Raw genomic sequence first — 12,523 nt, forward strand, 5'->3', positions numbered from 1 at the left:
CAGCAGCAGGTGCAGCTTGCGACAGGTCTGAATGGCTGCCAGCCAGCCTGGAAATCCCAATCACATCTGTGCTCATCAGTTGGACACCAGATGGGCCCTGGGTTAGTATTTTGGGCTGGGGTTAGCTTGGGGGGGCTGGGGAAGAGGCAATGGGGGCTGGCTTCCCCAGCCTGGGCTGATCACATGCCACCTGCATTCCCCCGGATATTTAGTCCGGTATTTTTAGCACGTTTTGCCAGCTGGAGACCAGATCCCTCTTGGGGCGTGGAGTAGGTCAAGGTTACAGCAGACACCCCAGTGCTCCCTGCCAGCCCCAGCTCTGCTCCCCACTTCTCACCCCAAATGCTCTGACAAAACTCTGCTCCTCGTCCACCCTGGTCCTGCAAGCATCCGTCAGGCAAGAGCTGCAGAGCCCTGCACGCACAAAAGCCCTGCTGAAGTGCTAAATGTTATAATATTAACCCCCAATATTCTTCGCCACAGCCGCACATCTAATTACCCAGTGGATAAGTATTGTCCCAACCCTGAGGACATCTCATCCGCATCCTCGTGTCCTCCTGCCGCTGGTATCGGGTTGGCACAGGGATGGCTGCATCCTCCCGCATTGGTAGCTCCAAAAACTGCTGCAGCCAAAGCATGCTGGGGCCGGCCCTGTGCACCCCAGCCCCATGCACCTCAGTCCTGTATACCCTGGCCCTGTGCACCCCAACCCTGTGCACCCAGCCCTGTGCACCCTAGCCCCATACACCCCAGCCCCACAGGATGAGATCCCAAGCTCCCTGCTCACTCCCCATCGCAGCAGATGCTGCTCGCCAGCCTCCCGGCTTCTGCCTATTTTTAGGAGCATGTTGGTGGATAAATCTGGCACTGTGTGGGCTTGAGGCTCCTGGCAGTGTGGCGGCTGCTGCCCCATGCCATGTTCTCGGGCGTCGTGTCTCCCCATGAGAGCTGGGAGCATCAAGGGCACGCATGAGGCCATCCTTGCTGGCTGGGGCTAAGAGGGTCCCCCATGGCTTTGTCTGGTCTAACGTACAGCAGGGGGACACCGCCACCTGCCTGCCCCTTCCTGCAGGACTGGGGTGATCAGGGCAGCTCTTCCCTCCCCATCTCTCTCTGAGTTCTGTGACCTGGCCAAACTGGGAGCCCACGGCTGCTCCAATAAGAGGAGGAAAGAGGTGAACGCAGAAACGCAGCTGTGGGGAGTGGAGCAGGCGGGGACTTGCATGCCCATGAGGAGGAGGATGTGCCTTCCCCCAACCCTGCCCCTGCCCAGCTGGGAGGCTGCGAGGGGCCCTTTCTCCCTACATCTTCCACCAATCCCACTGCCCCTGTGCACACCCAGACCCATCGCTGTCCCCATCCCACTGTCTCCATCTCCATATCCATTTCCATCATCTCCATCTCCAACTCCATCTTCATCTCCATCCCCATCCCCATCTCTATCCCTGTCCCCATCTCCATTTCCATTTCCATCTCCCTCTCCATTCTCATCTTCATCTCCATCCCCATCTCTATCCTCATCCCTGTCCCCATCCCAGTCTCCATCCCCATCCCAGTCTCCATTTCCATCCCCATCTCTCATCCTCTACCCCGAAGCCTGGAGGTGCCAGCACAGCCCCAGGCACCATGGGGATGCTGCACCCAGGGCACAGAGCCCAGCACCCCGACTGGGGGCGGCTGTGCGTCCCCGTGGCTGGCAACAGCCGTTCTGTTCCCCTCTCTCCCTCCCCTCTCTCTCCCTTTCTGAAAATTGATAATTAACCTTTTGTCCATGGGGCTGTTGTGTTTATTTGGTGCAGGCGGCTGCAGGGCGCTGATATGGAAATCGCAGCCTGCAGCAGCTCCCTGTCCTCGCCGCAATCTGCAGCCGTGCACAGCCGTTGGGCAGAGATAAGCAGGTGCTTATTCACGGCCCTGCAGCTGCCTGCGAGGGCAGCCCTACCTGATCACTCCAATCTCGGTGAAAAACTACTTGAGGTTAGGCTGCCGTGATGGAGAGAGGTGATAGGGACCGCGCCAGACAGCTCCCCCAGCTCCCGCTTCGCCTCCGCCCGCGTTTCTGCCTCCCTCTACCCATGTCCTCTCCACTCCCTCGTCTCCTGCTCTGTCTTCCTTCTTATCTCCCTCTCCACATCCCTTTGATTTCTTCTTTTTTTTTTTCTTTTTTTTTTTTCCTCAAAGAATTTGCCTTTGTGTTTCATGTGAACTCTCGGCAGCTCCCATCTTCCTGGCTCAGCTGCCTCTCTCCTTCCCATTCCCAGCTCCTGCACCTCCTGCCTTTGCACCCACATCCACATTTCCCGAGGTTGGAAGAGGCAGGTTTGGGCATCGGTGTATAAACCTGCATCCCACCCATCCCATCCCATCCCATCCCATGCCACCCAGCCCATCCCATCCTATCCTATCCCATCCCATCCCATCAAATCCACACACTTGTATGCAGCCCAGGACATGTGTGTCCCACCCCCACCCCAAAAGGCAGCACCCACTTTGGGTGGCGATGGTCTCTTTTCGGTTCCGGCAGCTGTCAGTGATGTTTTGCTCACGGATTATTGCTGTGACTTCCTTTCACCTCGGGTTTCCCACCCGGGGGTGGCCGCATCACTGTTAAACAGAAAGGGGAAGGCAGTGGGTGCTGCAGGCGGGAGGGGGGGCAGTGAGCACCCCCCGGGGAACTCCCCAGCACCAGGGCACCGTGCGGTGCCAAGCATGGGGTTGGCGCGGCCCGGGTAAGTGTGAAGGTGGGTGGCGGGTGCCCCGGCTGCCCCCGGGGTTTCTGCCCTCCTGCTGCCCTCATGCTCCGAGCGTGGGGGTGGTGGGAGCCCATCCCGCTTCTCCTGCACCGGAGGGGAAGTTTCTGCTCTGCAGCAAGCCTGTGGCTCTGACTCAGAGAGAAACTGGCTGGGAGCACCAGCAAGCTCCCCAGAGGGTTGGGGGGAGCTCTCCTGTGCCCTGAGATGCCTGGGGTTCCCCCCATGCTGAGACTGACCCCAGGGGTCCTCACCCACACCAAGGCAGACCCCAGGACCCCAGGGGTTCCCCCCACACCAAGGCAGACCCCAGGGTTTCCCTCCATGCCAGGGCATTCCCCATCTGGTGCAGGCGCCTGCAGCTGCCTGGGCAGGTGCTCTCCTGTTTCCCTGCAAAGAAAACCCTCCGGCTGCAGGTGACACAGGGGACACGGGGCCACAGCTGGGGGGGATATTCCTGGCCAGCCCTGATACCCTCTGGTTTCAACTTGCTGCCCTGGGACACTCCCCAGGAGCCACCACTGCCATTTAATCCCCCATGCACTTTCTGTCTCCTGGCGCAGGCGAGCCTGACCCTCGCTGCAGGGCAGCTTGGCAAAACCCCAAACCAATGATGCTGATCCCACCTGGGCCTGTGGCCAGCCATCCCGCCAGAAATAAAAGAGGAAGAGCCAAGAGCACGAAACACGGATGGAAACCCTTCTGCTCAGTGGGACAGGCAGCTGGGAGCCCTCCCCTCCCTGCAGCCACATGCTACCAAAACTCCTCGGTCCCCATGGCCAGGCTGCTCTGCCCTCACTGCTGGGGTACAAGCATCACCACGGTGGATGAGATAGAGCTGGGATCCCCCAGCATCGCTGGGATACGGGATGCAGGTCCATGGCATGCTGGGGGCAGCTACAGCATCCCCCCTCCAGCGTGCAGCCCTGGCTGGGTTGGGGCTGCGGTTCGTGGCCATGTGGTCCTTTCCCCTGGTGCATTGGCCCCATGCTGGGGCTTCCCCTCATCTCCCTGCAGCACCCAGACTGTGGTCTCCATCCCCTGGGGCCATGGGCTGCACCCAGAGGACAGAGATGCTGCAAATCCTGCCAGTGACACCCCACTTCACCCCGCTCTGCCTGCAGCCTGTGTCCCCGCAGCACAGCACCTCTCACCTCCACACTCTGGGACCCTCCTTCCCATTTATCCTCCACTGCCCCTTTGCCATTGTCCCCCATCCAGGAGCCCCAGGCCACGGACATGAAGCGGGGAGCCCCGAGTACCATCTGCGAGAGCCCAGGTGGCCGCCGAGACATGCCATCTGCTCAGCCACCTTCAGAGACCGTGCAGGCGCTGCTGTATTTTTAGGACACGTTTCCTCCCTCCCACCTGCAGCCCGGAGCTGCCTTTCAGTTTTCTAACAAGTTGTTTCTCTCCCTGGCGGCTGTCGGAAAGCCCAGTATCTGGTGTGGGAGTGCAGGGATGGACAGCAAAGAGGGGCTCAGCGCTCGCCGGGGGGGTTATCCCAAGTGCCGAGTGGGTCAGGGCAATGCCTGGAGGAGGCTGGTACATGGAGCCCGTCTGGCTCATGCCCGGTGCTGATGCTGCAGCTGCAGTTCATGGTGTTGGCAGCAGCCAGAGGACATCCTTGTCCCCATGGCTGTCCCCAGGCAGAGGGGTCAGCGGGTCGCAGGGCTGCAGCAAGGGCAGTGAGCCCTCAGTGTTGCAGCGTGCTGATTGTGCTGGGCTGCGCCATGCTGGCAATGGTGTGCTACACTGCAGCAGCCGTGCTGTGCCAGACTGCACCACATCATGCCAGGCTGTACCACGCTGTGCTGCAGCTATCCCCATGTGGCACAGGCTACAGTAACACGATGCACCACAGCACCATCCTGCACCACGCTGTGTTGCACCATGCCGGCCATGCCATGCTGGGCTGCATCATGCTGTCTGTACCACACTGGCATGTCACTTCAGCGCTGCACCTTGACAGCTGTGCCGTGTCATGCCATGCCACGCTGTGCCACATTATGCTGGCTATGCCATGCCATGCTGCATGGTGCTGCCTGTGCTGAGCTGCACCCTCGCCAGCCATGCCGTGCCATATCATGCCAATTCTGCTGTGTCGTGCTGCACCATGCTGCTCATGCCAAGGTGCACCATGACAGCTGTGCTCTGCCATGATAGCTGTGCCATGCCATGCTGCACCATGCGGGTGCTGCCATGCTGCATGGTGCTGCCGGTGCCGAGTTGCACCGCGCCAGCCCCTCACAGTGAGGAAGTGAAGCCGGCACGAAGGGGAAGTTGTTGGGAAGTCAGAGCGGAATGGCTGATAGGGAAGGCAGAGCTGGGCTTGGTCACAGATGGTTCCTGTTGGGGAAGGACACGGGTGCAGCTGCCTGGTCTCCCCCCGCCCGCCGCATTATCACTGCCCGGCAGCTGTTCACCTTCCCCCTCGCCATGGAACACGGCTCTGCTGCCACCCCGACCCCGGTTGTCACATGAAGGGCCCTTGCAGCAGGGCAGGACACCCTGCACCCCACCAGTGCTCCGCATCTCCCTCCTGCACCGACACGTGGGAGCAGGCTGGCTGTGCCAGCCCCTGCCAGGCTCATAGCACCGGGGTGCTGACACCCCCCCAGGATGCCCAGGGGACCCCACAAGCAGGACGACCACCTCTCCTGGGCCAGGGCAGCGGGCAGGACCAGCCAAGGTAAGGCAGAGGCAGCAGTGGGAGGAAGGTGGTGGGTGGCTGAGGACCATGCTGTGATGCAGGTGACTCACCCCAGTGTCACACGCAGCCTCGGGGGACAGGTGCTCCCCAAGGGCAGCACATGGCTGGCGCCCATCAGTGCATCCCTGTGGGGACCAGCTGGCGGGAGCAGGGAGCCAGGGCATGGCCAAACCTGCAGCACCATGGGGCACCGTGAACTCACTGGCCCAGGGACCCATTCAGAGTCTGCTCTGCAATTAATCATAATGAATAATCAGCCATGGTTAGGTTTCATTTACAAAGTTTCAGTCCTCTGTTTACTGGGGTTTTTTGTTAATTCTCGGGTCAGTGGCTCACGTGTGGCTCAGGACCATGCTCCCATGCTGGCTTCCGGCAGTGGCTGCATCCTACGTGCAGCAGGTTTGTGCTACCAGGGTAAGGATCCCACCCCATGGCAACACCAAGGCTCTGTACGACCAGGGCATCCCGTGGCTCTGTGTTGGAGCATCCCCCCAGCAGTGGCCATGCAAAGGGTGAGGGGCATTCCACAACCCGCCACCAATTTCAGGGGGGCCCAGGGCCTGTGCCCAGCACAGGCAGGAAAGTGACTGCCGGCTGAGTCACCGGCGTTTGTCTGTCCCAAGTGAACAATACTGGCCCTTTGCCTCGCTTCCCCTTGCATGCTGCACTCCCTGCCAGCACGGTGCTCCAGCCGCAGCCCCCTGCCCTGCCACCGGTCCTGGCACACACCCCACAAGTCGGGGATGCAGAGAGGACAGGGGGGAGGGCAGTGGCTGGGGTGCACCCTGGGTGCTGCTCCCATCGTGCCGTGCCAGTTCATCGCGGCTGGGAGCTGCACTGGGGTCCCTGTCCCCAGACCTGCCACCCGCAGCAACGTCCGGTGCATTCCCAGCAAGGGGCACCCACCGATAAGGCGCTGGGAGCTGGGCGATGCCGCAGCGGCTCAGCGGGCACCCGTGACCGGATGGCTGCAGCCAGGGGAGCTGTGCAGATTGCTGCGGGCTTGCCGAGCTGCCGGTTAGGAGGTTGGGGAGAAATGTTTATTTTGTTGGCCAAATATCTCTGCAAACTTCCTGATTTCCTTGCGGCCGGCAAGGCAGTGATAGGGCTGGTGAGTCCGTTGCCTGCCCCGTGCTCTGTCTTCGGCGCGGAGAGCTGTTATCTCCACCGCACAGCGGGCAGGGAAGAGGTGGAGAAAGGGAAATGAAATACAACAGAGGTGGCACATTTTTTGCTCTTGATAACAAGCCCTGCTTTTAGCCTGGGAACTCTGAAACGATGCAGGTGGCCAGAAACATCCGCAACGTCCCCCACTGCATCTGGACCTTGTAACGAATCCCAGACGTCCCCACTGCCAGCCTGAGGCTCCCTGTGTCACGGCACAGATCGGTGCTGACCTCCCTGTGGCCAGAGCTGAGTGCTGGGGCATTTTGACCCCGGGGGGGGGCCTGAAATAAGTTCCTTGTGGGCTGGAGTGACGGCAGGCTGCGCCACACCGCCTCCCACTAGCTGTGATCGATTTTTGCAGGGATGCAAGGTGTTGTAAGTGCGATGCAAGCTAATTACATTCCCATCGTTAAAGAGCCCGGTGCAGGCAGTTGCAGGCTGTGGGATCAGGAGGGATGGCAAGCAGGCAGGTACCCCTGGTTTGTGGGGGAGAAGGGGGACGTGAACCCATGGTTAACCCCAGTGGGGCTGCCCACGGTGGGGCTGAGTGATGCTCCCAGGTCTCCAAGCCTTGGCATCGCACTAAGGTTATGCATCCCCAGGCAGTGTCAGGGGCCAGGCCCCAAGGATGTGGCTCTTGTGGAAGCTCAGCCTCCCCATGGCAAAGAAAAGCTGGAAACTTGGCCCCCAGCAGCCTCAAAACCTTAAAGCACCCAGAGAATGGTGCCATATCCCGAAGTCTCCCCGTATTTAAGCCAAGCCAGTGATTTTTTGAAGCCTGCAGCACAGGGTAAGCAGGAATGATAAGCAGTAGGGGCTGGTTTCCCTTTGAATGCCACAAAGCAGGAACGAATCTGTCAGGCAGGAAAACTGGATTTTTTTTTTTTTTTTTACTTAATGTTTGTGGAAGTTGTGCAAAAGCCACAAAGCCTCCAGGTCTGCTTCCGGCGGTGACAGCCAGGGGACTGCTCCTTCCAGCCCTTGGCTGAGGAATCAAGGGGCTGAGGTGGCTGTTGCGGGGGTGACCCCAAGGTTGGAGACCCCCACGAGTGGGCACAGAGGGAAGCCAGGCGCAAATGAACCCCCTTTCTTCAGCAAGGCTGCTGAGCGGCACTTCCTGCTGAGCAGATGTCACCGTAGCGGATGCAGCTGCGACAGGCGATAGCTGGCGGGCAGGCAAGCCGTCCTCACCGGCCACTGCCTCCCCACCAGCCCCTTATCTCCCCCACGCATTCCCCAATGAATTAACGCGCAGGGAAACGCCAGCCGGGGCTCCTGCTGCAAGAAAAATGCCAAGGGAAGAGCACTGGGGGCTGCAGCCAAGCTCCCACCGCTCATTCCAGGATGGATTTAGGTGCTGAGATTCAGACCATTGAGTCTGTGGATGCAGCCAGGGCAATGGGACCATCGTGGATACATTGATCCTTCCCGGCCCAGCAGCTCCCGAGCACGGTAACCTCATGGGGATGTTCTGAGCAAATGGGTGCCTGTGCAAAATGGGGCTTTGCATGGTGCGACTGCCCATGAGCTGTCCCATGCTGTTCCCAAGCTCTGGGCAGGCACCGCTGGCACAGCCACATCTAGTGAGAACCACAGAGAGGCACCGGGGATTCTCTGGGAAGGAGAGGATAGAGATTGAAAAACCCAAACAGACAGACAGACTCACTGGGGGTGACACAGGAAACCTGTGGCACAGCAGAACTGAGTGCCGGCACGGCTCGGTGCCTTCACCTCCAGACGAGCCTCCCCGAGAGCCGGGCCGTGGCAGGACCCCCAGCACGGCGCAGTGGAGGGGCCGCCGGTGCCCTCGGGTGCAGGTCTGCTGCAGCTCCCAGCTGCACAGCATGCCGGTGAGGGGACGATTCACCAGCATGGCGAGGGGGAAGGTTGATAAACCACCACTGTGGGCTTTTTTAAAAAGCCTGAGGCTGGTGAAGGGGGGATGCAGCCTGAACAGCAATCAGCTCTTACCAGCACATGGGGAAGTGACAGGGCTGAGCCCGAGCCTGAGCTGTGGGGGCTGAGAAGGGGAACAACATGGGGGCATGCAGGATGCTGAACGAGAGCTACAGGGAGAGAGGTGGTGGGTCAGGATGGATGGTTGGGCACCGTGAGGTGTGAAAAGAGACCCCAGCACCGTGGTGGCTGCAAAGGCACAAGTGTGGCACAGGGCTGGGACTGCCCCAGCAGCAGCGTGAGCCAGTGGCACCCACGACATTGTCCCCCAACCATCTGCTTGGCCCCGATAGCTGCTGGGGTCATGTGCGCGGGCAGATAGGGGGCCTGGCTGGCGCATGGTGGTGACCATTTCCTGCAAGGGTTGGTGCCAGTTGCCCTCAGCTGCCTTCAGTGAACACCTTATCTACTGGTGTGCACTGTGCCAAGCCCTGGTGTCCCCCGCCTTGTCCCCAGGCTGTGATGCAAGGACCCCCTTTGCTTGGACCATGTCCTCAGCATCTCCCTGAGCATCACCGGTGCAGCATCTCCCAGCAGAGATGGAGGACATCCCTCCTCCCCATGGGTCCCCCGAGCAGGAATGATGGGTGATGGTACCAACACCATCCTGCAGGACCCAGACACCCATGGGGGGGCACTGGTGGCATTGGCAGGCGCAGGGCAGGATGTGCAGTGACAGGGGATGCTGGTGCCTCACAACAAAGGCAGCAGGAATCGCCATAGCATGTGCAGCAGATCCCTGCGCTGTCGCAGGCTGCACCATCAATCACGCACCGGCGTGACCGACACCAACTCGTCACCGGAGTTTCCATCCTCTCTGCTGGGTGGGAACCACAGGGCTCCATCCTGCCCCGGCTCCAGATTTGCCGGGGGAAGGATTGCCAGGCCGGGGCTGGGACAGATCCAGGGAGGCTGTTGGGCCTCAGCAGGTGTTCATCTCCTGGCCCGCTCTCCCACTGCAGCAGAGCGGGGCCACCGGCTCTGCCCAAGTGGGGCTGGTCCCATCATGTGTACCACTGTGCCACATCCACTCCGTGCAGCTGGGGAGCTGAGGGATGGGGGACGTTTCCCCATCAGCACTGACCCCAGCGATGCCAGATCCCCCTCCATCCCTACCCATGGGACCCACACGTGCTGTGGGTGCGTGGCCGTGGGGCACAGGGCAGTGCCCGGTCAGCAGCCACCAGCCCGGGTCGGGGGGCATGAAGGGGTTAAGCCGGGGAAGTTTGCTCACTGGCGGCAATGATTTAAACCAGACAGAAAGGTTCTGTCATCCATCACGCTAACAGCCAGATCATTGTGTTTTAAAGTGTCTGTAATTGCAGCAATACAGAGACTGGGAGAAAGATAAAGGCTGGGAAGATGCAAATAGAGAGGGGAAGCACCAGCCCACTGCACCCAGCAGGGAGAAACCCGAGGAGCCCTGGGGCCAGCCGTGCCCGGGGCTGAGCAGGGACAGGGATGGGGACAGGGATGGGGACAGCCGGAGGGTGGCACGGGCATCCTCCTGCCTCCTGCTGGGGATGATGGCACTGGGTGGGTGCTGGGGCATCCCCCCAGCAAGTGGGAGCACCCACAAAACAGCTCAAGCAAATAAAACAAGGGACAGGCGCAGGCAGGGAAGGGTCCAGAGTGGGTGCTAGACTCTATCTGCTTTATTCAAAATATTACCTTTATATTACTTGTATCTTGCAGTAGCCAGCTCCCTCGTTATCCCTGGCTCACTTCTCTCCCTATCTCCTCTCTGTTGGAATCTAGGGATCCCTGGGGACGGAGTGCAAAGGATGCTGAGGTCCTGCCCAAGGTGTGCAAGGAGGTGGCCATGGGCACAGCCATGGATGCCAGGACTTTGTCCTGGTGGCCAAGGCCATGTGCAAGCACGCCAGCAGGAAATTTTTAACATTCAGACGAGTCTCGCCGAATAAAGCGGGCTAACACAAATGTTTATTTTCACAGTAGTGAATTATGACTTCAATAGACCAAAATTACAGGCTGCGCGCGTGGAATAGAAACGAAGCAGACCCTGCCACCCAAACGCTGCCAGGGGGGATGCGGCATGGCTCCCTCCTGCCCATGCTTGGCCTCAGCTCAGCCACCTTGCCAGGGATTTGGTAGCACCTTTCGGCTACACCTCAGATTAACCAGGAGCTGGAGAGGTCGTGGCTTTTCCTGGCGGGTCCCCGCGAGAGACCCACCGTGAAAAGCCACGACCTCTCCAGCTCCAAGAGTGTTGTCACCTCCATGGTCAGGTCCCTGTTCCCAAAGGAGCCCTGTGCTGGCACCCCAGAAAACAGGGGCTCTGCCATGGGGATGCTCTCAGGCTGCCTTGGTGGTGGCTGGTGCTCCCCGGTGCCTTGATGTGTGTCCCGTGCACCGTGTGTCCAAATGTGCATGCCGCCAGTATTTGCATTTGCCATGCTGTGCTGTCTATGCAAAGCCGGGGGGGCGGCGGGACGGGTGTGCAGCTGCGCACGGGGGCAGATTTTCCTCCACTGCTGGTGGGGCCATGACACTCATCTGCAAGAAGCTTCTTGAAAATGGTCCCATGGGGAATGAGGGCAGCGCAGGAAGGGACAAGAACAGGGACAACCCCAGTGCTTCAGGCAGGGTGCACAGCAGCAGCGGGTGTGATGCTGTGCAGCGTGCGCACACCGTGCCGACCGGTGTAGGTATGAAAAAGTCAGACCTGCTCATTCCAATGAAGCAGGGAAACGCTCTGAACCTCCCCTGATGTTGGTGCTGGGCCACTGTGAGAGCAGTAGGACAAGACACATCAGCTTTTGGGGGGAACAAGCAGGACAAAACTGGAGCTGGAGGTCAGAATGGCCAAGAATGGGGTGGAGGGGGCTGGGTTGGGGTCTTGCAGCACTGCCCCTCTGCAACCCTGTCAGTGGGGTGATGTAGGTGGGAGTTTGGCTGTGCAGTGGCCATGCAATGGTCATTTACTGGTTGTGCAATGGTCACACAGTGGCCAGGTAATGGTCATTTACTGGCTGTGCAATGGCCATGCAACGGTCATTTACTGGCCATGCGATGGTCATGCAGTGGTCATGTAATGGTCATTTACTGGCTGTGCAATGGTCATGCAGTGGCCATGCATTGGTCATTTACTGGCCATGCAATGGCCATTTACTGGCCGTGCAATGGTCATGCAGTGGTTATATGATGGTTATGCAGTGGCCATGCAGCAGTTGCCTTTGTGGCGTCTTTGCAGTGACTGCGCAGTGGTTGTGCATCGGTCACGCCAGGGCCACGCACTGGCTGTCGAGTGGCCGTGCGGCGGTTCTGCAGCAGAGGTGCCACCCAACACTCCAGCAGTGGTTGTGCAACAGCCGTGCAGCGGTGACTCGCCGCCTGGCAGGGCCGCCGCAGTCCCCAGCGCCCAAGCCCTGGGAAGCAGGCGAGGATGAGTCATACAACAACCATATGGGCAGCAAAGGCTCCGCACAGCAACTCGCACAGGGAAGGCAGCTGCCAAGCAGAGTAATTACGCAAAGAGGCAAGGCTTCGGCTCGCAGGGAAATTAGCAGGGCTTGCGTTACCCGGCGCACAAGCAAGCAACAACATCGTAGTAGGTTTTGAGGGAGAGGGAAATTTTTAGTGCTCCCCCCAGCTGGCATGGGGCATGCAGGAAGGGCACGCCGGGGGGCAGGCAGCCCTGCAAATGCATGCACGGGCATGCACCGCTGCCATGCACCACTGCCAGGGGTGGGCCCCGCTGGCATTCCCACAGCCCTGGTGCTGCACAGCCACCCTAGGGAGCCCCTCCAAGGCCGAGCAGGGTGGGGGGTACCCTGAGACCAGGCAGGGATGGGTGTACGGACCATGGAGTGCTAATAGGTGCTCCGCTTGTGGTGTTTGTGGCTGCACGTGTGGCTGTTCCTGTTGCAACCCCAGCCCTCAGGCCTTTGGGAAGCTGAACAACCACAACTCCGGC

The 12,523-nt window shown here is 60.0% G+C and overlaps 1 protein-coding gene across 3 annotated transcripts in view; it reads left to right on the forward strand.

Annotated features, from left to right (window-relative positions):
- The first annotated feature begins 5,080 nt into the window (after window positions 1-5,080).
- Window positions 5,081-12,523, forward strand: part of CBFA2T3 (CBFA2/RUNX1 partner transcriptional co-repressor 3) — a 29,284-nt gene continuing 21,841 nt past the window's right edge. Inside the window, exon 1 of one of the 3 annotated variants that reach the window (XM_082062797.1) lies at window positions 5,081-5,442. In XM_082062797.1, coding sequence (XP_081918923.1) covers window positions 5,373-5,442 — 70 coding nt within the window. In that variant the 5' untranslated portion in view covers window positions 5,081-5,372. The remainder of the gene's footprint in view (window positions 5,443-12,523) is intronic. The other 2 variants (XM_082062796.1, XM_082062798.1) reach the window with 2 other exon arrangements.

This window comes from Streptopelia decaocto (assembly GCF_964273445.1).
Source record: "Streptopelia decaocto genome assembly, chromosome: 11".
NCBI lineage: Eukaryota > Metazoa > Chordata > Aves > Columbiformes > Columbidae > Streptopelia > Streptopelia decaocto.